General features: G+C 41.6%; 1 protein-coding gene across 1 annotated transcript in view; it reads left to right on the forward strand.

Annotated features, from left to right (window-relative positions):
- Positions 1-21,118, forward strand: part of LOC126637957 (neural-cadherin-like) — a 41,572-nt gene extending 20,454 nt beyond the window's left edge. Inside the window, exons 17-31 of the mRNA XM_050311526.1 lie at positions 127-220; positions 1,373-1,557; positions 1,771-2,000; positions 4,880-5,151; positions 5,966-6,180; positions 7,136-7,263; positions 7,820-7,947; positions 9,695-9,818; positions 10,412-10,592; positions 11,453-11,619; positions 12,339-12,603; positions 13,207-13,387; positions 14,182-14,426; positions 16,029-16,183; positions 18,890-21,118. Of these exons, the coding sequence (XP_050167483.1) occupies positions 127-220; positions 1,373-1,557; positions 1,771-2,000; positions 4,880-5,151; positions 5,966-6,180; positions 7,136-7,263; positions 7,820-7,947; positions 9,695-9,818; positions 10,412-10,592; positions 11,453-11,619; positions 12,339-12,603; positions 13,207-13,387; positions 14,182-14,426; positions 16,029-16,183; positions 18,890-19,306 (2,987 nt within the window). The 3' untranslated portion in view covers positions 19,307-21,118. The remainder of the gene's footprint in view (positions 1-126; positions 221-1,372; positions 1,558-1,770; positions 2,001-4,879; positions 5,152-5,965; positions 6,181-7,135; positions 7,264-7,819; positions 7,948-9,694; positions 9,819-10,411; positions 10,593-11,452; positions 11,620-12,338; positions 12,604-13,206; positions 13,388-14,181; positions 14,427-16,028; positions 16,184-18,889) is intronic.

The following is a 21,118-nucleotide window of genomic DNA, read 5'->3' on the forward strand; positions in this document are numbered from 1 at the left end:
CGATCAGAACTATCACCAATCTGAAAATAATAAATAAATAATAAATGCAGTAATGAATGTGGCAGAACATGAAATGTACTGAAAAGCAAAAATTAAATGCAGATTTATTCTAATTTATCTCACCAGGAAAATGGTCAACAACAGTGCTTGGGGAAGTGTTTGCACCAGATCAAGATGACTGGGACAATAAAACATTTCTCTCTGAAGGAAAACTGCTCAAGTGAGGATTGTATTTCTGTCAAAATGAGTAATATTTATGCTTCTGTAATTATTTTACCGTGTATTTCTCTGTGTTCAGGATTGCATAAAGCCAGGGTTATTGAGTGTACTAAGGGATGTACCTTCTCAATGCTCTTTTTTCTTTGGGTAGAGAAGTATTAAGAAAAGTAATGCATAAAATATTTTTTCCAGGAGAATGCAGGATCACACCATGATGTTGATTTTTAGTCAGATGTCACTGTTAATTTATTTTAAAATGTGCATTCTGTAAGATCCAGTTTAAAAATAGGCAGAGTTTTTAATACTTGCTCTCAGATATGAGAGCTGATGGAATACAAATCCCAAATTTAAAAGTACAGAATAGAATCATTTCACCCAGAGTGGAAGGGAATTTGGTGATCTCCTTTGATGTCTAAATTTACAATTGCATGTGAAAACCATAACTCAGATTAGTGGAGTTTTTTCTGTTAATTGAAATGTTGAATTGGACTCTTAATTCCTACTTAGACATTATTTGTTCATATCATAAAGCGAGGTGGCTGATGGCAGAACTGAATGCTGTTGGAAGGGGAAGAAATGGATGTGAAAGTGGATGTGAATTTTTTCTCTATGCTGTGACTCAAAATTTAAAAGCTGTATGTATCCAAACATTAAAGACTGGCTTTCTGTCCATCAGCAGCCCCAGGGCCTATTTCCCTGTTAAGAGGTTACTGTTCCATAATACTGGAATATTTCCATATTTGCTGATGACTGGGCTTTTGAGGTGTCAAATGAAGGTGCTGTCAGAGATTTCTTACAGACCTTACCCTGTTTCAGACAGAAATGTGATAATCTGGAATGATTTGTGTGGTTTGTCACTTCCTATTTCTTACCTGAGCTCATGGTGACCTGAACCCCTGGTTCAACTGCACACTGTTTCTAGTCAAATTTGGGAAAGTCTGAGTGGCACAAACATCTTTTTATAAGCTCTGCAGATTGTAATTTCTGAACTAAGGTGTTTCTGATGCTTTTGTGAGGTTGTTGGCTAATTCCCATCGGTTTTGATCCTATAACATTCACAGTAACATTTAAGGCCTTCTGAAACATATTAATGAATAAAATAAGTGCTCAGTTTTGATTTATTAAGGTTTCCTAATTGAAGGTTTCTGTCTAGTTCTTTCAGATTAAATCAGAGGACCGGGTCTTTGCTGATGGTGGATAACACTCCTCAGGGAATATACAACTTAAAGGTTAGAGTTTCTGATGGAGTTTGTCCTGATGTTATATCTACAGTACAAATCCATGTCAAAGAGCTGGAAAATGAAGCCATACAAAACTCAGCCACTGTGCGTCTGTCAGGTTGGTTTTATTTGCTGGTGAGTTTAGATCAGCTGCTCCTCTAACTGAATGATTTTGTGGTGTAGGTGTTGTTATATCAATACTTGATGTACTGATCACTGTAGGGCACTTTCTGGTCTATTTCCATATTGTTAAATACCAAAAAAAAATTGAGAAATCAGCCTGTGATGTCCCAGTATCTCATGTTTATCTGTTTTTGAATCCCAAACTCAGATATGACAGCAGAGGAGTTCATCAGGAGAGATGAACGCGGCAGAACGAGACACGGAGAGTTCAAGGAGTTACTTGCAAAAATGTTGCCTGCTAAGCTGAGTGATGTCATTGTCTTCAGTGTGATGAACAGGGGTGGAAAACAGACAGATGTCAGATTTGCAGTCCGTGGTGGCTCAGCGTATTACAGACCTGAGAAACTGCATGCTGAGGTGGCAGCATTTAAAAATGAGGTTTGTTCTCTGGGGTTGTTGTGCATCTATGGAATTCACCCAGACTCTGAGTTTGGGGGGTGTATATCCCAGACCTCAGTGGAAAAATATTCTAGATCTGCAGATAAGATTTTTATTGCTTCGCTCAGGACAAAAGCACTTGTCAAATAAATTCTTCATTCAAGCTTCCTCCCTTCTTTTTAGTCCCATATCTGCAATTACTGTATGGCTTTACTGACTTCTGATTCATAACCAGAATATAAGCCCTTTACAGCTGCAGGAAGATGGGTCTCCATTTCCATCATGGGACAGATGCCTGTGTTTTCTCCACTTAGTGTTTAATTGTGTAATCTGTCAAGACTTTTGAATATGAAATAAGAAGAATCCCTAGAAGCCGAAGTGGTACTGTAGTACAGATGATGTCTTGGAAATGGCAGCTTTTTGGACATTTGAGGTGCTGATGGAAGTCCCCAAATCATCAGCCTGTGTTTAGACACTCAGAGTAGAGGCTTGATGCCACCCAGATGGAAATTCTACTGTACAAAGAGATGATACTTCATAGAAAAAAGCCCTGCTGGGAGGAATATGCAGTTAGAAGAGTAGTTACAACAGATAAGTGAGATGGAGACAACAGATTCTGTGATTGCATTTAGCTGCATGTATTTAAATACAAAGTGACACCCTCCTCTAACTTCTTTTCCTGTTATAAGAGAGAATTCCTGGTGTGCTGTTTGTGGCTCTGGGGCCATGTTTGGTTTAAATAGGTACATCTTATGGAGGATTTTTCTCAAAGAGAAAACAGCACTTGCCATTTGTGTGAATGTAGTGGAGTTTGCCTGAGTCTGGGAACAGAACAGGGCTGTCTGAACTTACCACCTGCCTACATCTTGCTGTATCTTAAATAGCTGTGTAGATTAGGAGACTGTTCAGAGTGACCAAGTAGGACATGCCAGAGAGAGGGAGTATTCAGGAAGGGTAACCACTGCTTCTTTTGCATATTTATTGAATTACTGCAACAATAATATAGAAAACAGCATAGATTTCAAATATTCTGTGCCACAGTATATGACATGTGTATTCCTCAAAGTAGTAACAAGGGGATTGCTTCACATATTTTAATGAAAAATCTGTTTGTATTAATTATGTATCACCTCTCAATATTTAATGAATAGCTTTAGTGAGCAATCACAAATAGTTTACAGGAAAACAATCATAGCTGGTGAATTTCTCCAGTAGTTTTTGTACATACTAACTATAAATACAGAAAATAAGTAATTAGCACTGGAATTATTTGTTGAATTGCTACATAAATAATATGTTTGTATTACCTCTTTGGGATCTACTTTTACAACAGCTATTTTTATTTAGCAGGAAAATAATCCATCCTAATACTTTTAAGGAGCCAAGGTTGTTTGTATACAATTTTTCTGTAATAGTATTGCAGAGATGTCTAAATGTGCATTACAGACCCTCCACTAATGGTTATAAACGTGGGCAGCAGACACAGAACTGCATTGACAGGATGCATCATGTCATTATAAAGTAACCTTCTGCCCGTGGGGCTGTGATCATCAATACATGTTACTATATTTGAGAACAGATGGACAATTGATTGTAAAGGTCAGAGTTCCTACAGTGTGAACTGAGATGCCTGCATTAGTGAAAAAACAACAGAAGTGCTTTACTTACATATTTGTTTTGATCTTTTCAAAACTTATTTGTAATAAATTTGCCATACATTTTATCATTTGGAAAAAAAACATATTAAGTATATAAAGACCTCATGTTAGTTTTACTTTTGTATACCATGGTGGGTGCCACTGTGGGAGTAGTGAGGTCTCCTGCATTCAGGTTTGGGCACTACAGAAACATCACTTTAATGTATTTTAACCACCAAACACAAATCAAATTCTGAAACTTTCTAATAGGCACCTGTGCAAAATCCCCAAGCAAGTAGAAGGAAGAAATCTGTGCCAGGGAACAAACTTTGTCATAACTTAGTCCAGCTAAGGCTGAAGGACAAGAAGCCAGGAATAGCAGCATCTCTGTTCCTGCCTCAGGCACCCCATGAACAGCTACTTCACTTCCATGTGCTCTGCTGGGCCTTCCTTGGTCTGTTTGGATTAGAAGATGGGAACTGTGGAGACACTCACTACTTCTGCATTACAGACCTGTGTACACTGAAGCTCTACTCTTTATTGAACACTTGGGCTCTCAGGTGCAACCCCAATTAGTGATAAAAATGACGAATAGCAAAGTTTAATGTAGCAAAGAATGCAGCATCCAGGATGCTGAACTGACAGTGTTTTGTTTCAGACAGTTTGGCATTAAATGTAAATTTATGGGGCACAAATCATTAGACTGAATCAGAGGTGCTATAGAGTTGTCTTTTCAGGTCACTGTCTGTGGACATGATTATTGAAAGCAGCTCAGCCCTACATATTCCCATGTCTGTGTGCCTGTGTGTGAGAGAATGTCGGAAGCAGTATCTGGGTGTTACTCCCGAGGAATTTATCCTGGCTTGAGCTGAAATTTGCCTGTTGCCATCAGGCTGCAGAGGGATGTGACACAAATGACACAGCTCAGAAGGTGGAATATCACTGCTCCCAGAGCTTTGGTCCTTGGAAATAGTGTTAGTAGGCCAGTACAGATTTAACATGTTCTCAGTCAGTCATGTCAACAATTCAGTTTTTGGGAAATGCTGCTGTAATTTTTTTACCATTTTTTTCCTGTATTTTTTGGGTAATTTTGCTTGTGTGTACAGCCAGGGATGTTATTAAGAAACAACAAACTAAAGCATTCCATTAAGTCTCTGATGGCTTATTGTTTTCAGAAGTTGAGCGAGTAAAAGCCTTCACTGGGATGAGAGTGGTGATGTGTTAAACTGTATTTCCTCTTAGATCCAGTCAGCTTTGCAGCTGAACATCTCCCAGGTCGATGTGGACGAATGCAGGAGTGCAAACTGCAGCGAGGGCTGTACAAACCACCTCAGGGTGGGCGACATTCCCACCGTGATGGACACTGGGAGCGTGTCCTTTGTCTCTCTCACAGCCACCATCCAGGCAATCTGCGGCTGCTCCGCCCGGGAGCGGCTCCACCAGCCCTGCTCCTCCTACCCTCGGAGCCCCTGTCTCAACGGGGGCATCTGCACTGACACCCTGAACGGGTACAGGTCAGCACACCTGTATTGCACATTGTCTATTTCCTCCTATTTTTAAAGTGTCGAGTGGAGCTTACAGGATACAGGTCTAAAGTAGTTATAAATGTACTTCTGACTGAAGGAGAGACAAAAAAACCCCACACTCACCCTGGGGTCTAAACAGGGTCTTTCCTAATGAGCCATGATGATGCTGTAGTCCCCAAAGCAGTGGAAATAGTGTGTGAGTAAGAAAGAAAACCCTGAGGAAGACACATTAGTGTAATTAACACATGTCATTTTTTAAAAGCACCTCATTCAGTATGAGGGAATGTGTGCCTTGGATTTTTTGTTTTCCAAAAGAGTAATAATAAGGGTGAATAACAGTGGATGTAAGAGTGAAATGCAGTTTAAGCAGTGGGTAATAAGGAGCTCAGACAACATTAGATAGGAAACTTCTTGTAGTATAGCATTACCTAGCATGCAGCATATTCCCTCAGTGAAATTATATTGGTTTATTCTAGCTAGGAATTAACCCCCCTGAGTTTTTAAATTGATGCTTGGTGTTCTGTGTTACTCATTTAGGGAAATAGTTCATTATTCTCAAACACATGGCCTCAATAATACTTTTTTTTTTTTTTGAGGGAGATAGTATAGGGAATAAATATGCTTTGTACTCTTGGAGTATTTTAATAATTGCCAAGCAGCCCTGAGATTCTGCTAAAAATCTTTTTCACTGATATTTTTTTACTGTGACTTAAATGCTGCTTTTGTTGCCTGTAAAATAAAATTTAAAAAAAAGTTGAACTTGGGGGAATTTTTACTATTTCTTTTGGTTTTGGTCTTTCAGATGTCTTTGTCCTGCTTCCTTTCATGGACCAGAGTGCCAGCAGACTAAGCACAGTTTCCATGGAAATGGATATGCATGGTTTCGTCCCATCAGACCTTGTTTTGAAAGCTCACTGTCTCTGGAGTTTATAACAGTGGTTCCAGATGGACTTTTACTATATAGTGGTCCTTTAGCAAATCCAGAACCTGGGAGTACAGAAAACTTCATTGCAATAGGTACTTGTGCAAAAGTGTGTGGAAAAATGAAATGTCTCTGAGAATGGGTTTCCTGTGAGCAGTGTAATAGTTAATCTGTGAATTCTGTCTTTTCATTTAACGAGATAACTTATTTTCTGGTTTGAAAATACTTTGAAACATTTCCTGGTAGGGTTTTTCTCCTTTGATGTCTATTTTTGTAGCCTGCACCTATGGCTTTAGGTCCACAGCAGAGTTGTAGGGGAAAGCAAAACAGATTGATACATATGTAAAAAAATAATCCACCTAGAAAAAGTGTAGTGCTGTAAAGGAATTTAGGTACTTTGAAGACAGGTATTACATGATTAATGCAGATTTAGTCGCATGTCATTCTTATCTAGTTTAGTGAGAAAATAAATCCACTTAACCTGTCAGTTTTGGGGCAGTTTTGCACTTTTCTTTAAACAGGCAATGATTTAATGCATGAATCCAACCCCACATGCTACACAAGTAGAATTCAATGCTTTATGTTGACATATATTTAAAAGGTTACTACTGATTATTTTTTGTGGATTAATTATACAAGATGCACAGTGTGGTTGGCATTTTTTATTTTCCTAATTAATGGAAAGGTAATATTGTTAATCATTTACCTTTTTTTTGCCTTGCTTTGCAGGTCCTTGTAAACTTGAGTTGAAGATGGGAGTTAAACCTGCATGTGTTGTTTTAGAACATCATAAAATTGCAGATTGCTTATCAGGAATTAGTGTTTTGACAGAAGTGGTGTAATCTAAAGTATAAAAATAAATAATATACTGAATGAGTATTTCTGCATAGTGGAAGTCCTGGGATATAATTGTAGTTATTTCTGTAGTGAACCCACTCTGTGTAACCAGCAATAACCATTAAATCAGTACAGTCACTAACTGCTGACATATCCGAAATGGAAGGATTCTTGTTTAAAGCTGAGTTTAATTTCTTGCCCATGTTGTGTTAGAACTCTCCAGTGGTATTCCTGTGCTGAAGATGAGCCATGGCTCAGGCTTTGTGGTGCTGCAGTTTCCAAGCCATTTGAATGTAGCAGACAAGAAGTGGCATCGGCTGGAAGTCAGAACCAATGGTCAGGTCAGTTTGTTTGTGTTTTTTATTCCACATCAGGATATTAATATGTCCAACAGCATTTCCCTGTGTGGGAACAGGAGGGTAGAAAGAACAGACTGGATAATCTTATATATTGTTCTCCCTGACCTTGTAGATTTGATGAATAATAGAAATTTTGGGAAGACCAGTTCCAAATCTACCTATGTTGTAATCCATATTCTGTGATCAGAAGAATCTTTTTGCCTTTTTTGAGCTCTGCAGCAGCACATGTGGAATGTGCATAAAAACTCTGTTGTGATTTGCACATTCCATGTACACATTTGGACACTGGAATCGATTACCCATGCACAAAAAGCAACCATTACTTGATTTGCAAATGCAGTTACATGTCTCGTGTAAGTGGTTAAACTGCTCAAAAGCATAAATAAAATGCAGGGTTGAGTTCCTTCTTTTGCTAAATGGTTCCATTTTGGCTTTACTGGTTACTGCAGGATGGTAAACAGAACAGGGGGGAAAAACCTAACCCTTGTTTATTGAATTTTGCGGAAATGGTTGATTCAGTAACCCTGTTTTGGCACAGGATGTTCGGTTCACTCTGGACCAGTGCAGTGCAGCTGTTGTCTCGGAGATAGAAGGGGTTGGCAGGTGGTTGTCCACTGAGGATCGTACAAACTGTGAAGTGTTCGGGTCTGTCCCACGAAGAGCAAGGTACGTTTCCAGAGACTCCCTGGAAGGCACTTGGTTCTAAGGCCTGTGAACATTCTACCTATCAAATTGAAGCCCAAGTTGTTAATCACCAGGAGCCTAAAACCATTTCCTTTTCTCTAGGACCCTCTAGGTCGAGCCTGGACCTTAAAGCACTAAATAAATTTTAAGAAACCAACCTCCCCCTGAGTAGTGTTGCAGTACTAAGTGACATCCCCAGAACACTGTGGGATTAGTGCTGGAGCTCTTGTGTACCATCCTTTGCCTGCAGAACTTCTCTCTGTTTATCAAGTCACTGTGAGCCTGCTCTTGAAAACTTCATGAATTTAGGCCAGTTGGCTTTGTAATGGCAATAACTGCATCCTCAGCCAGTCTTACTGTCTGACTGGGATAAGTCTGAGGGCTCCTGCTGACAGCCTTGAGTGAACACCTTAAGGCAGACCAACACATCAGGGTCCCCAGCTGATCCAAGGTTCCTGCCTGTATAGCAGAGCCAGAGGAAGTGCACATGTATCCATGCTGTTCCCAGCCTGGTGCACTTGCACAAACTGCTAATTCAAGGCTGCTGCTGATGTATCTCGTGGTCTTGTACTGAAACAAAACCCACCTGTGTTTGTTTTCCAGGGAAGTAGTTCAGCCAAGGTGCAATAGTGACTGGGATGGTTTAAATTGCTTGTGTTGTTGGGTCAACACTTAGCCTCAGTTAGAACTGAAAAAGTTGGAAAATTTGATTTAAAAAGCAGTTATTACATTCAAAGTGTAATTCAGTCACAGAATTGCAGAGTGGTTTGGGTGCAGGGTGGACATGGACCAGCTGGGAATGGTCCAGAGAAGAGCAATGACTGTAAACAGCTTGTCTTGAGAGTAAAACCTATTGAGAATGAAGGAATTGAGGTCAGTTAACTGAAAGAGGGGAAAACTGAGGAGAGATATGGTAAGTCTCAGTGTATATAAAAGAGTGGTACAAAGAGGATTTAGACAAGCTCTTCAGTACAGGGCTTTAAAGTTACAGTGAGGAATATTCAGGTTATATTTTAGGGAAACTTTTGTACAAACAAAGATACTTGAGCCGTGGAATAGATAGTCCAGCAAGTGTTCTGATTAGCAGTGGGATTAAGCCTTGTCAGAAGCTGTATGGAGCCCTCCTGGTCATGAGAGGAGCACACAAAAAAGGGAAAAATATAAGAAAAAATGAAGAAAAAACTCAAGGTGATAACTCAGGGAAAAAAAGAAACTGTGAGGACTAAAATATATGGAATTCTTTGGCTCAGAGAGCTGATTGGAAGACACTGCAGAGCTCAGACACGTGTATCATACCTTTTAGACTACATGGACCCAACTTTTGGGGTTTTGACCTTTATCACACACAGAACAGTCTTTTTGGTAGTATTTCTACAGCGTAGGATGACTGTGCACACACAGCACTTCAGGGAGATTATGATGTCTGGAATATCACAGCTTTTTCTGATGTGAACACAAACATACCCAAATTGTAAGTGTCCCACAGTACAACTTCCAGCAGTCATGTTTAAAAAAATACCCTTTATTTTAAAGGCCCAAATTCTACTCACTGACTATTTCAGAGAAAGAGGAAGATAAAGTAGTTGCATTCTGCTGTGATTTTATAAAGCATGTGGTATTTAAGCACATTATAAAGCAGTGTAGGTATTTATTTATCTGCCTTATTGTATAATGCTTATGTTTGAAGGTAGATGTACATCTATTTTTATTATTTATGTGATTTTCAAAGGTATTTGAATGTGAACCATGTTCTGCAGCTGGGTGGTGTAAAAGAATCGTTGCCCTATTCCTACCCACAACTGCAACACAAACATTTCTCTGGTTGCTTACGCAATTTCATACTGGATACTCAGGTAAGAGCAGTGTAACATTTGCTTAGGCAAAGGAGCAAACCTCTTTATTAAATTTTTGGGAGATTTGTGTTATTCCTGAAACTTCTGCTTCCATTAATCTGTTCAATGCCCACGTGCATCATTGTAAAATACAAGAAAATTCTGGATTTTTCTGTCACAAATAGAATAAATTATAAAATAGAATAAATAGAATAAACTATCTTTAAAATTTACTTCTCAATTACAAGCAGATGTATTAATGAGTCAGGAACTGTGTGTTTGTTTATCCCCTGCTTCATGCAGCTGTTCTCCAAGCTTCTTTGCACTTTCAGGGAACTTCTGAATGGCAGTTGTATAAGGGTATATTTATGCCAGCTGCCTGCTTTGTTAGGAAGTATTAAGGGTTTTGGCTTTCATAGTCAGTTGGGTTTATTCAAAGGCAAAAGATGCTCTTGATAAAATAAGTTGAAGTCTGAATGTCAAAAAGCGAACGTAGCAAGTTTTGAGCAGTGCAGATGAGGAGCAGGCGGCCAAGCGGTGCAGCTATTTCTGTTTAAAAAATGAAGTTGTGTTTCTTGAGGAATATTTTGGTGTCACACAGTTTTCTCTTGAAGGTGTATGACCTTCAGTCTCCTGCAGAGTCCCTGAATAGCTTCCCTGGCTGCACACTCACGGATGAGAGCTGTGAGACCATGGGCTCCTCTTCCTGCGGCATTCACGGGAGGTGTCTTGGTGACTGGGGCTCGTTCGCGTGTCACTGCCTGCCGGGTTACCACGGTTATCGGTGTGACAAAGGTGAAGCCTCTTTTCCTGTTTCATTATTGATAGGCTGCTAAATTTTACAGTACATAGAACTTCAGATATCTGAAGGTAATGGTTGCTGAGGCGGTTCCTTATGATTAGACTGTGTAAAGCCATGTTTCAGTGTAGTTGTTGCCTGTGATAGTTAAAAATTTCTAATTCCCTTTGGGAAATAATTTTTCTCTATTGGGTTATTTCTTTAATCCTGAGGGTGTTTGTGGAATAACTGCATAATGGAGACTGCATGACAAAAAAAGTGGGAAAAACCTATTTGATTTTATACCAGTTTTTTGATTTGCATCTGTTTTTACTGTCAGAAGTGTGTAATAACCTACAAACGTGAGTGTGCCACTATCACTTCTTGTGCAGAATTAGAGCTGTACAATTGGAAGTAGAAATCACTGCACTGTTGGTGTCAGGAAGTCACTCTGCTGGCTTAAGGATCTGTGCTTTGGGAATAGTAGGACCTTTAGCTCTCATGAAGCCAAAGTTTGCAGCAGAAAGACAACTATAAAGTAGCAGTTTATGAAATTTGATTGTGTACTTAATACTTGGTCTGCAGTCTCCTGTCTTGGTCAGAGCTGCTGCTTTCCTGCTGTCATCCCATGTGAGCATTTTAAGGAGGAGCCTTAGCAGGATCAAGTCAGGCAGGAGAACACCTCTTTACAGAGGAAGATGAAGTGGGAGGGTGACTGGGGAAGCTATGGAAAGAAATGTCCCGAAAGACAAACTATATCATGGATCCAGGCACTGCAATTGTTCCCTTTTACTTTCAACACTTATTATGACAATAAGGGAAACAGTAATGTTTTCCTCTTTTCACAAAAGGGGCTAAAGGTTTTTATCCCTTTTAGCTGCCCAAGAATACACCTTTGAGCCAGGGGCTCACGTTCGGTACCAGCTCCCGGTGAGCGTCTCTGCCCGCAGGACGCTGTTCCAGGCCATGGTCCGGACTCGGCAGCCCGACAGTGTCATCACCAGCATGTTGTCTCGGAGGAAGGACGAGCACATCACCCTGCAGGTGAGCCAGGCATCTGAGACAGCGATAGCAGGGAGTTACATCAGTGCCAGTCACAGTTAGCTCAGACAAACATTAGCTTAGGAGTTGGAAACGGAACAAAAAGCCCTTACGCTAAGCACAGACACTTTGGAATTTGTTTCATGGATACACACGGATCTGATCCTTTGCTTGAGATACTGATCACACAACTGTGGTATCCCATTGGATACCGAAGGAATTTATTGCCAGACGCAGTGAAATACAGTTTCTATGCACACCAGGGTGAGTAGGGTGTTGTCCCCTGGTGTCCCACTGAACCATGTGGCCGATTCTGTGTGGTTCAGACTCTGCCAAGCCAAGTGCCTGTAGCAGTTCTAATGCTGGCAGGCTCTCAAAATGACAACCTTTTCATTTTACACACACCACTGAATGAGTCACCTCTTCAGCTAAGTTAGTTTGAGCTGTCAGTGTAGCTGTGATACAGCCATTTGAAGAACCCCATAAATTTGTGCAAGACAGATGCAGGGTAAAATTATTCTGAGTGACTTAGATACTACTGTCAGTTCACTGCTACCTGTATTTAGGTTGTCTAGTTCAGTAGCACCTAAAGTATTTTTATATTACACCTGTATGTGCAATGTAAACATACTCTAAATTTAAGCAAATGCTTTCAGATTGAAGTTACAAGTCAATACCAAGGAATGACTTTTCTTTCTTGCTATTTGTTAATTATCCACAAGCTTGTCCAGGGACTCTTAGTGGTCTCATACAACCTGGGTGATGGAGACTATTCTGTAAGCCTTCCCTCCTACCACATTGATAATGGTGAATGGCATCATATCACACTGGAGAGAAATGAAAATGAATTTACTCTTCGCCTTTATGAAGGAGGTGGGAAGAGAGAGATTATGAAAGCAGAAGGGGTATACAAAGAGATTGTGATTGACCCCAGCAGCTTGGTCCTTGGAAACACCTATCCATTCAATCAAAACAGGAGTTTTCAAGGTAGGAATTCTTGATCTGACTGTTCAGAATATGGACCTTCAAAAATGAAGCGTGGCCATTTTGCAGGAAGCTTTCTTGTTTATGTAGGGCCCAAAGGACACAGATTTTCATGCATGACACTTTGCAAAAGGGACAAATAAGCTGTTCTGACTAAGAAAAGGTACAGCAGGGATGTACAGCATGCACATATGGTCAGCTATGGACTTGGAACAGAGATGGTCACCTCTTCACTTGGCTGCACACTCCAAACTGTAGTTTATTACCTTGCATTACTGGATTTTACACGTAGTCAAAGCATTAAATAAAATTAGAAATGGTTTATTGAATTAAAGATAACAATCTGAATTTTTAGCAACTGAGTGGACAAAGTCACGGTGTATGTTAAAAACAAATCAGTTTTCAGCCTGTAAATTGAATCAAAACTTCAGCAAATTCAGTCAAAAAATTAAGAAAAATGCTATGAAAGTTAAGGTAAATTCAGTCTCGAATTTAAACTTTGGTAGCCTGGGTCCTTTGTTAAACATAAGCTGCCAAATCTTACAGCTGCTTCACATCTTTCTTGCTGAATGTCTTCTAAAACCATCTCTTTTTGCCTTACTCCAGGATGTATGAAGGATGTCAGATTTAACAACTACAGAATCCCTCTGGACACTCAGGGGAAGGAGCTGGTGTCAGTATTGAGTGCCCAAGGTGTCAGAGAAGGCTGTTCTTCGGAGGCCTGTAGGAATAACCCTTGTAACCAGGAATTTATTTGTATTGATTTGTGGATGATGCATGAATGCAGGTAACTGGTGGAAATACAAGCACAAAACCCTCCAGACAGAGGTGGGAAAGGGTGGGTGCTGAAGTGCAGCTCGGAGGCTGCCATTAGCAATCTCATCAGATCGGTGGCACACAAAGCTGGACGCCTGCACGGACAGCAGGTTACTCTGTCCTTAACAGGCACCACCCTCAGCTGATGTGAATCAGCCTGGCTCCAGGGATTCTGTAACAGCTTTGGCTTCCTGCCTCTTTTGTTAGTGTCTGACATCTTACACTGTCTCAGGCTGTCACCTCTGTTCCCTTCCAAGCCACTTGGGCTGTGTTAGAAATGTTGCACCATTAAGCTCAGATTCTTGTGTGTGGCTGGGGCTGGGGTCAGGACCCTAATTCAAGTTAGTTGTGCTGTGCAGATGTACCCTTTTCTTACATACACACTTCAGTGCTTACACGCATTCCTGACTGCCACTGTCCACACAAATGGAGTTTTCTTGCTTTGGGAACACAAAGAACGTGGCATGGCTTGTCCTGCCTGGCCAGAGCTGCAGACCCTGATCCAGCTGTTTCTCACAAGGATAATCTTGTAGAAACCAATGGAACTACTTAAGTTCTGAAAGCCCCAGACAAAAGGGTTGGAAGTTGTGGAGCTCATTATTGCATGGCTGCTCCAGGAAACACAATAATCCTGTAATCGTTTCACAGAACTCACTCCCAGTACCTACTTCAGAAACCGTACATAGAGTATCAACACCTGTTGTGAAATCTTCAGAGCTGCTTTTCTCAGAGTGTAATGGTGTGACTTCCCCTTGTTGTCCCCAGCTGCCCCCGGGGGCACATGGTGGTGGAGAACGCGTCAGGCCGGCAGTGCGTGCGCACGGCGTGTGCGGAGCGGCCCTGCCACTCCGGCACCTGCACCGCGCGCTCGCCGGCAGAGTTCCAGTGCCACTGCCCCGACGGGTACACCGGGCGCCACTGCGAGGTCACCCTGGCCATCTTCCACAAGGACACGGGCCTCAGCTTCAGCTCCCTCTTCGCCATCTGCATCTGCTTCCTGGCGCTCTTAGGTAGTTACGGCAACTACGTCTTGTATTACCTTTGGTGAGCTCACCTTTGGTGTCCGTCTTGCCCTGAGCACTTGTCATCTCATCCTCCTGCTGGAGAACTCCCATTTCCTCATGGAGACTTGACTGCCTTCATTTCTTTGCCATGGTCCCAGCCCTGGCAGTAACCGATTGTTCCATCCCCATGTGCACCCATCGCTAAGTGAATCGACGTTTGTGAGCTGTGGGAAGTCTCTGCAGTTTTGTTTTCTGCACATTTGCACTTCACTGCTGAGGAACTGTTCAGATGCATAATTGGAAGGAAATGCAATTGAACAGCAAGAGTGGAAATTGCTACCAGATAAGCATTGTTTAAAATACTGCTGAGCATGAAACAGATTTTTCAATGTAGGAGAGACGTTCAGTGCAATAGGAATACACTCCATCAGGCAGGAGCAGACTTTGCATCTTTCCAGTTGTGTCCCAGCTCCTAAACAGCTGCTTTTGTCTTCCTCAGCCATTTTCAGGCTTAGGCATTTGAATCTCAAAAAGAGGAAAAAGAGAAGGATATTAATAGTGAGGAGGGATTACGCCTTTGAGCCTTTCTTGTTTATTCAAATGTCATGGAAGCTTGCCTGAGTCAGGACACAGGATTTTTCTAATGGCTATTGCAGTGTTAATGCAGTTTCATTCAGAAGTTGTAGTAAGAGTATGGAAATGTATTGTGGACTCTTTGGAATCCATCTGTGTAGCTACCTGAAATGCCATCATGTTCCCCCAACTCTGCTAGATACTATGTTTGCCGTGCAAATATGAGCAGCAAATTTGTGGGAAGCTAGGTGGTATCACAGCTTTTGGAATCCCAGATAGCTGAGGTTGATAACAGATCATTGTTAGAGGGCATGGACCTCTGTACCCCAGTTTCAGTCCCAAGGTCATTTAGATGCTGCTCCACAGACCTTCTGCCATGTGGATATTTAAGAGATTCTAGTTTCTTTATTCACTGCATTGTTATTTTATGGTATTCAATGCTTTGAGGTCTTACTATGAGCATTTATCAGTTTTTATAGAGTTGGTAACACTGTGATACACAATTTTCAATTTATATTATGTTCAGTATCTGATGTTGAAGCTTGTCAGTGTGTAAAATGCACCTCAGCATTTAAGAAAAATGTTTAAATTCATGGAAGCTAAGGCAAAATGTGCCTGATCTTTTTTTTTCTAGTAAAACATCTAAAAGTGATCTCCTCTTTTGTCTTGTGTCTTCTTGTGTTTCATTTCTGTGTAATTGTGTCTGTTACTGTCACCATGTTGTTCCTTTAGTGCTCTCCCTCTGTAATGCATTTTCTGTGACACAGTTTTAACTCCACACAGAGTAGAGACAGTTCAGAGACACCACTTGGGTCATTCAGGTCTTTAACAACTTCGAGTTGTGCTTCAAAGGGTGTTGCAAAATGCTCTTTAAAAGCTTTTCCTCTGTGTTTGATGTTCACGTGTAACTCACTGAGGAGTGCAAACACCAGCCACGTGCTGAGAAAGCCCCACTGCAGCAGTGCTGGCCCTGCTGTGCACTGGGGGTTTGCTGGGGTCTGTATCATGCTCTGCTCTGCTCCTGTGTCCCCACAGCTCTGCTCAGTGCTGGATTCCTGTGGGCTCACTGGAACACACGCAAGGGGCTGCACGGAGGTGTCTACCACGGATCTGCACATCCCGAGGATCTGGAGGACATCAGAGAAAACATCCTCAACTACAACGAAGAAGGGGGTGGGGAGCAAGACGAAGTAAGGATCACTGTCAGGTTACAATTAAGAGGGGACTGGTGGCTCACCATGCTGAGGAAAATACATTTTGTGGTGTGTCCTCAGCCTTTGTTCTGCTGATTCACTCCTGCAATTGGCAGATGAATTATTTGTAGGGTTCTGTACATGAGGGTGTGTGTTTCCTAAGCAGAGATAAGTGCCTATTCATTTTTAATCTGTCTGAAAGCAAGTGATCCTGTGTGCATATTGAAAGGAGCCTGGAGAGCGAGTTTAGCAGCAGGGAACTGTCAGCTGGTGGGTTTGGTTTCACAGCTCAGGACACCCCGAGCTGCTCAGGGGTCATCACTGGGGTAGCTCTGAGAGCTTCAAAGAACCTGGTGTTCCTCATGGACAGGCTCTTTCTGTAGTCTGCTCCTGACAGCAGGTATTCACACCTGACTTTAGGAAGGGGATGTGCTGCATTTGCTCCTCGTATGCCCTGAAGCAGGTGGTGGTTGTGGAAGAACATTTCTGCATTTTTCTGTTCTGGACAGAAATGCACCAGTGAACGGCACCAATGTGTGAGGGGTCAAAAAAAGCCAGTGATTTTTAAAAAGTATTAAATTTGACCTGTCCCAAAATTCCAAATATTTTAAAGAATTTTGAGTTATAAAATATAGAGAGTGTTTTGCAAGGCCACCTGGGAAAATACTCTTACTTGTAGAGTATCCTTATTTTCTTGGTGAATTAGTGAGAAAGTAATAAACACAGAGACATTTTCCATGTGATAACATAGGCAGCTATAAATCCTGTTTTCCTTAATCAGATTAACTTCCTCTGCAAGATTTTGCAATTTTACACCCAGAAGGTCTCTTTGAGGAAATCCACAGTTACTGTATGACATGTTTAATTACTTTTGGAGAGTTCTTAAAATACACTCCTTGTTTGAAGGAGAAGAATCAAATTTGTGATTGGTGATCTTCATCTGAGGTTATTACTCTGCCTGAAGAAATAATGCTTGGAGTGAAGCCTCTCTGGGTTCTGTATACTCTTCCTAAATTCTTCAGATTTAACAGTTGCTGGGATTGCAAGATAAAACTTTTCAAGCTAAAACCTAATTGATTGTCTGGATAAAAAACCCCAGCCCCCAAAATACCCAGAATTACACCACCTTAGTTGTGTTCTAATGTTACCTTAACAAAAGGATCATGAGGGCATTTGGACAAGAGAGTTTTGTTTTTGTAAAGTTAGCAGAGGGTAGGGCTGTGGGGACAAAAGGCTGTCTTACAAAGGAGTTTCTGCATCTGAAATAAATAAAACTGTCCCTCAGAGAAATTCCCTCATAAAAATTGCAGGAGGTCAGTGCACTGTTGAGAACACACTGAACTCAACACGTTGTTAAAAGCCGGCTCTGGACCCACAGGCAAGGGTTGAGTTGGGTTTGTAGATGGCCAGCTAAGAAGGGTTTACTGTCAGAAGAAATGTGTCATTTTAATGAACAACTAATAGCAGTGAAGGATGATTTTAATATCATCCAGTTCACTGAAGGGATGATCCTCAGGTCTGTCCTGGAACAAATTCCCATTTAAATTGTGTACAATGACAAGTTGCCCTGTTGTGGATTCCCCTGGAAGCTGAGCTTATTTAGAATGTGCCCAAGACAGGGATCTGTACTGTAGGGCTCACTGTTCATCACCAGCAGTATTTAGTTTCTTGATGATTGGAAATAAGCAGCTCCTGTCCCAAATGCCCATCTTGCCGCTTACATGACTTCTTGATTGCAGGTGGGTTTTTTGAGACCATTCTGTGTCCAGTTGAAATTCTGTGAAGACCACTGAGATTACTTAGGATAATCTCTCACAAAATGGTTATGCACAATTCCACATGTGGGAGAACAAAAGGAATCTTTGGGAAGTCTGATTCCATAACTCTGTCACTGATTATTCATGAACAGTGTTAGCAACACAAATAATGACATGTTTGCTGTAATGGGCTCTGTCTCACACAGCCTGCCATTTTAATTTGGCCTGTATGTTCGTCCAGGGCCACAACTTTGAGCTGTAGGAAGGTGAAGGATGATGTGAGACAGGACTGATTTATTTCTTTAAGGTGACACAAAGATTCTGATCGGTGAACACAAGTAATTGTTGGCATTGGCAGCTTTAGTGCCAGAAGTTACACTATAATTCCCAGACAGCATTTATTGAGGCTGTGCCAGAAGGGAATTATTTACTTTTTTGGGACTAGGTAGTTTTACTTGACTTTTACAGTCGTGCCTCGTCCATATAACATAACCAGCCATTATTCCACAGACTGAGAGAATTCTATCAGAAATCACAGCAGTATTGTTTGAACTACTGCTGCAGAAGTATTTCTTTAACGTGCTATTGGTGAATATTCTGTCTCACCTCTTCTGCCAGACTTGGTATCAATGTTTACATAATGGTAAGATACTCAGATCCGAATTTCAGAACAAAAATTGGGGCGTTTCTGTCATGTTTATTTAGCTTCTGATATGAAATCAGACTTGATTTTGCCCAACCCTAGCAGTGCAGACTGCACAGGTGTTCCTGGGTTTTGGCTGCCTTAGGTGCATTGCAGGTGGCAGCATCAGTTGAACACTCAGTCCTCCAGGTGCTCACACTGAATGGGCTGGCTCAGGATCATTCCTGCTTTATTTCCATTAGAACATGAACTTTTGGGACCTATAGGTGATAATAATTTGCTGTGCCTGGTTTCTCACTGCAGGACGCCTACAACATGGCAGAGCTGCAGGTGTCCCTCCAGGCCAGCCCAGCCTATTCCCTCTGCAGGAGGAAAGAAACCCGAATCCAGCGGAAAGGTGTCCTCGGCGCCGCGTCCCCCAGCTCGCAGGGCCAGCCCCGAGCAGCAGCCACTGCAGGAGCCGCTTTTCAAACCAGCACAGACTTTGGTCAGTACCTGTCAGGAGTGCTCAGAGAAGCCGACTGGCACAGCCAGGCCCTGCCCCAGGACTCGCTCCGGGTGTTCTGCACGGAGGGAGCCGGATCGGGAGCCGGCAGCCTGAGCTCCCTGAGCTCCGCGGGGCTGGAGGAAGGAACAGTCTATGATGACATCAAAGAGTGGGGACCAAAGTTTGAGAAGCTGAGTGAACTGTACTCACAGAGAGATGCAGGAGACCAGTAGATCACAAGTCTCCTATTTTCAGTTTTGGAAGCAAGGGTGATGTTTTTCATGCTGTTGCTCTGTACTACCCCTACCCTCCTTTTGACTTGTTACAACAGGGATTCAGATTCTCTCAAGAGCCTCACTTGGCAGCCAGTTCAAAAGTGTGAAGGACCTAATCTTGGGACACTTTGAACATTTATGCTTTTTTGATGTAAACTTACTGGGAAGAATAAAGGAGGAGTTGGGGTACTTAATCATTCACATACAGTGGTATAGAATTTTTTTCTGTCACTGAAGCACCACAGGACTCAGAGATGCCAGCATACAATGCCTGAGGTGTGCTCAGAGCCCGAGGGAAGTGTGCTGAGTGTGCTTCAGTCGGTGCTTTGGCAGTTATTTGAAGAAAAAACCACCTTGTCTTTTTGTTGTGCAGATCAGGTTGTGTTGTATCCCTCTTGTTTCTCGGAGTGAGCCCAGTGACAGCTCCCGCTCACTGAACATCCTGCAGGTGAGTCCACGGATCCAGGTAAAGGAGTGGACAGATGGATGGTGGTTTGAACTTCAGTTATAACGTTGTGAAATTTCTTTATCCTGTCATACAAATACAGAAGCTGCATTTAGGCACAACACATCCAGCCAGCTGCCTACAACTAAATACTTTTCCTAAGGAAAAGGCCAGGTGGGAATTTCAGTAGCAAACACTGCAGTTCACCATGATCTCTCAGTACTAATAGGCTACTGAACTGAGCCTGAACTAAAGAGCAGCGTGAACTGTGCATTATGCATCTGCAATCATGTCCCTCACGTTTTTCTAAACCTCCTTTGACAGAAGCATTGCAAGGATTAGGTTTGAGAGGCTGACACTGCCTGTTGTATAGAAACACTGACCAGCTACAGTTGTAGCCAAGTAATGCTGTGCCAGGAGGAGCTGACTGGGGACACAGATGCATTTCTGGTGAAGAAAAAAATCTGCATCCCTTGGAACTGTCCTGTCTTTAGGATGTCAGAAGAATGAAGGTCTGTCCTGTATCCAAAAAGAACTTCACACAGCACTGGGACTTCTGAAAAATAAAGTCCTGTGATAAACAAAAGTCTGGGACCAGAGAAACACAGGTAAAAACTAACAGCAGTAGCAGGGGATGGAATATTATGCTCTGAATTACCAGTCCCTTTTTCAGACCATTTAATGTCCAGCTACTATGCTAGATTTTTCTTAAACTTGACAATACTGGGCAGAGAGAAGATACCAGAAATTAATTTTGATTTTTTTTTTCAAGACCACTCGTACAGCTAAATGGAGTACAGTGCAGCAAGATCAAAATCTTAAGCTGTGCTGTTTATGTATTATATGTGAATTCTGTTATAATATGTAAACTATATATAATATGTACATTATATATTATCAGATGATAATATGGATATATCCTGGATTCTAATAATTCTAATAATGTTTCATTGAAACAAATCATGAAACAATGTATTGCAAAAGATATTAAAGCTGCTTTGCTCACAGTTGCATCAGTAGTGTGTTTTGGGAGGCTTTGTTTTTATTTTTATACTGTATTGAAAACCATAAACAGGTGAATGCTGTCTGCAGGCTGCCTTAACTTGCACGTTTCCCAAGAGAGACATGTTCACACAGTACCTTGTTCTCTTGTGCATTTGTGACACACTGGAAAATCCTGAGCACACCATTAACCACTGGTTACACACTGCACAGGGTGGGCATTTTCGTCTGGAAGAGCTAAATCCCAGTTTTACCTGTGCCCAGTGGTTCCAGTTCACAGCAGGTACAGAGCCTTCGATTTTGTAATTTTACTGACACGTTTG

This window comes from Myiozetetes cayanensis, unplaced genomic scaffold (assembly GCF_022539395.1).
Source record: "Myiozetetes cayanensis isolate MyiCay16 unplaced genomic scaffold, myiCay2020 scf16, whole genome shotgun sequence".
NCBI classification, from domain to species: domain Eukaryota; kingdom Metazoa; phylum Chordata; class Aves; order Passeriformes; family Tyrannidae; genus Myiozetetes; species Myiozetetes cayanensis.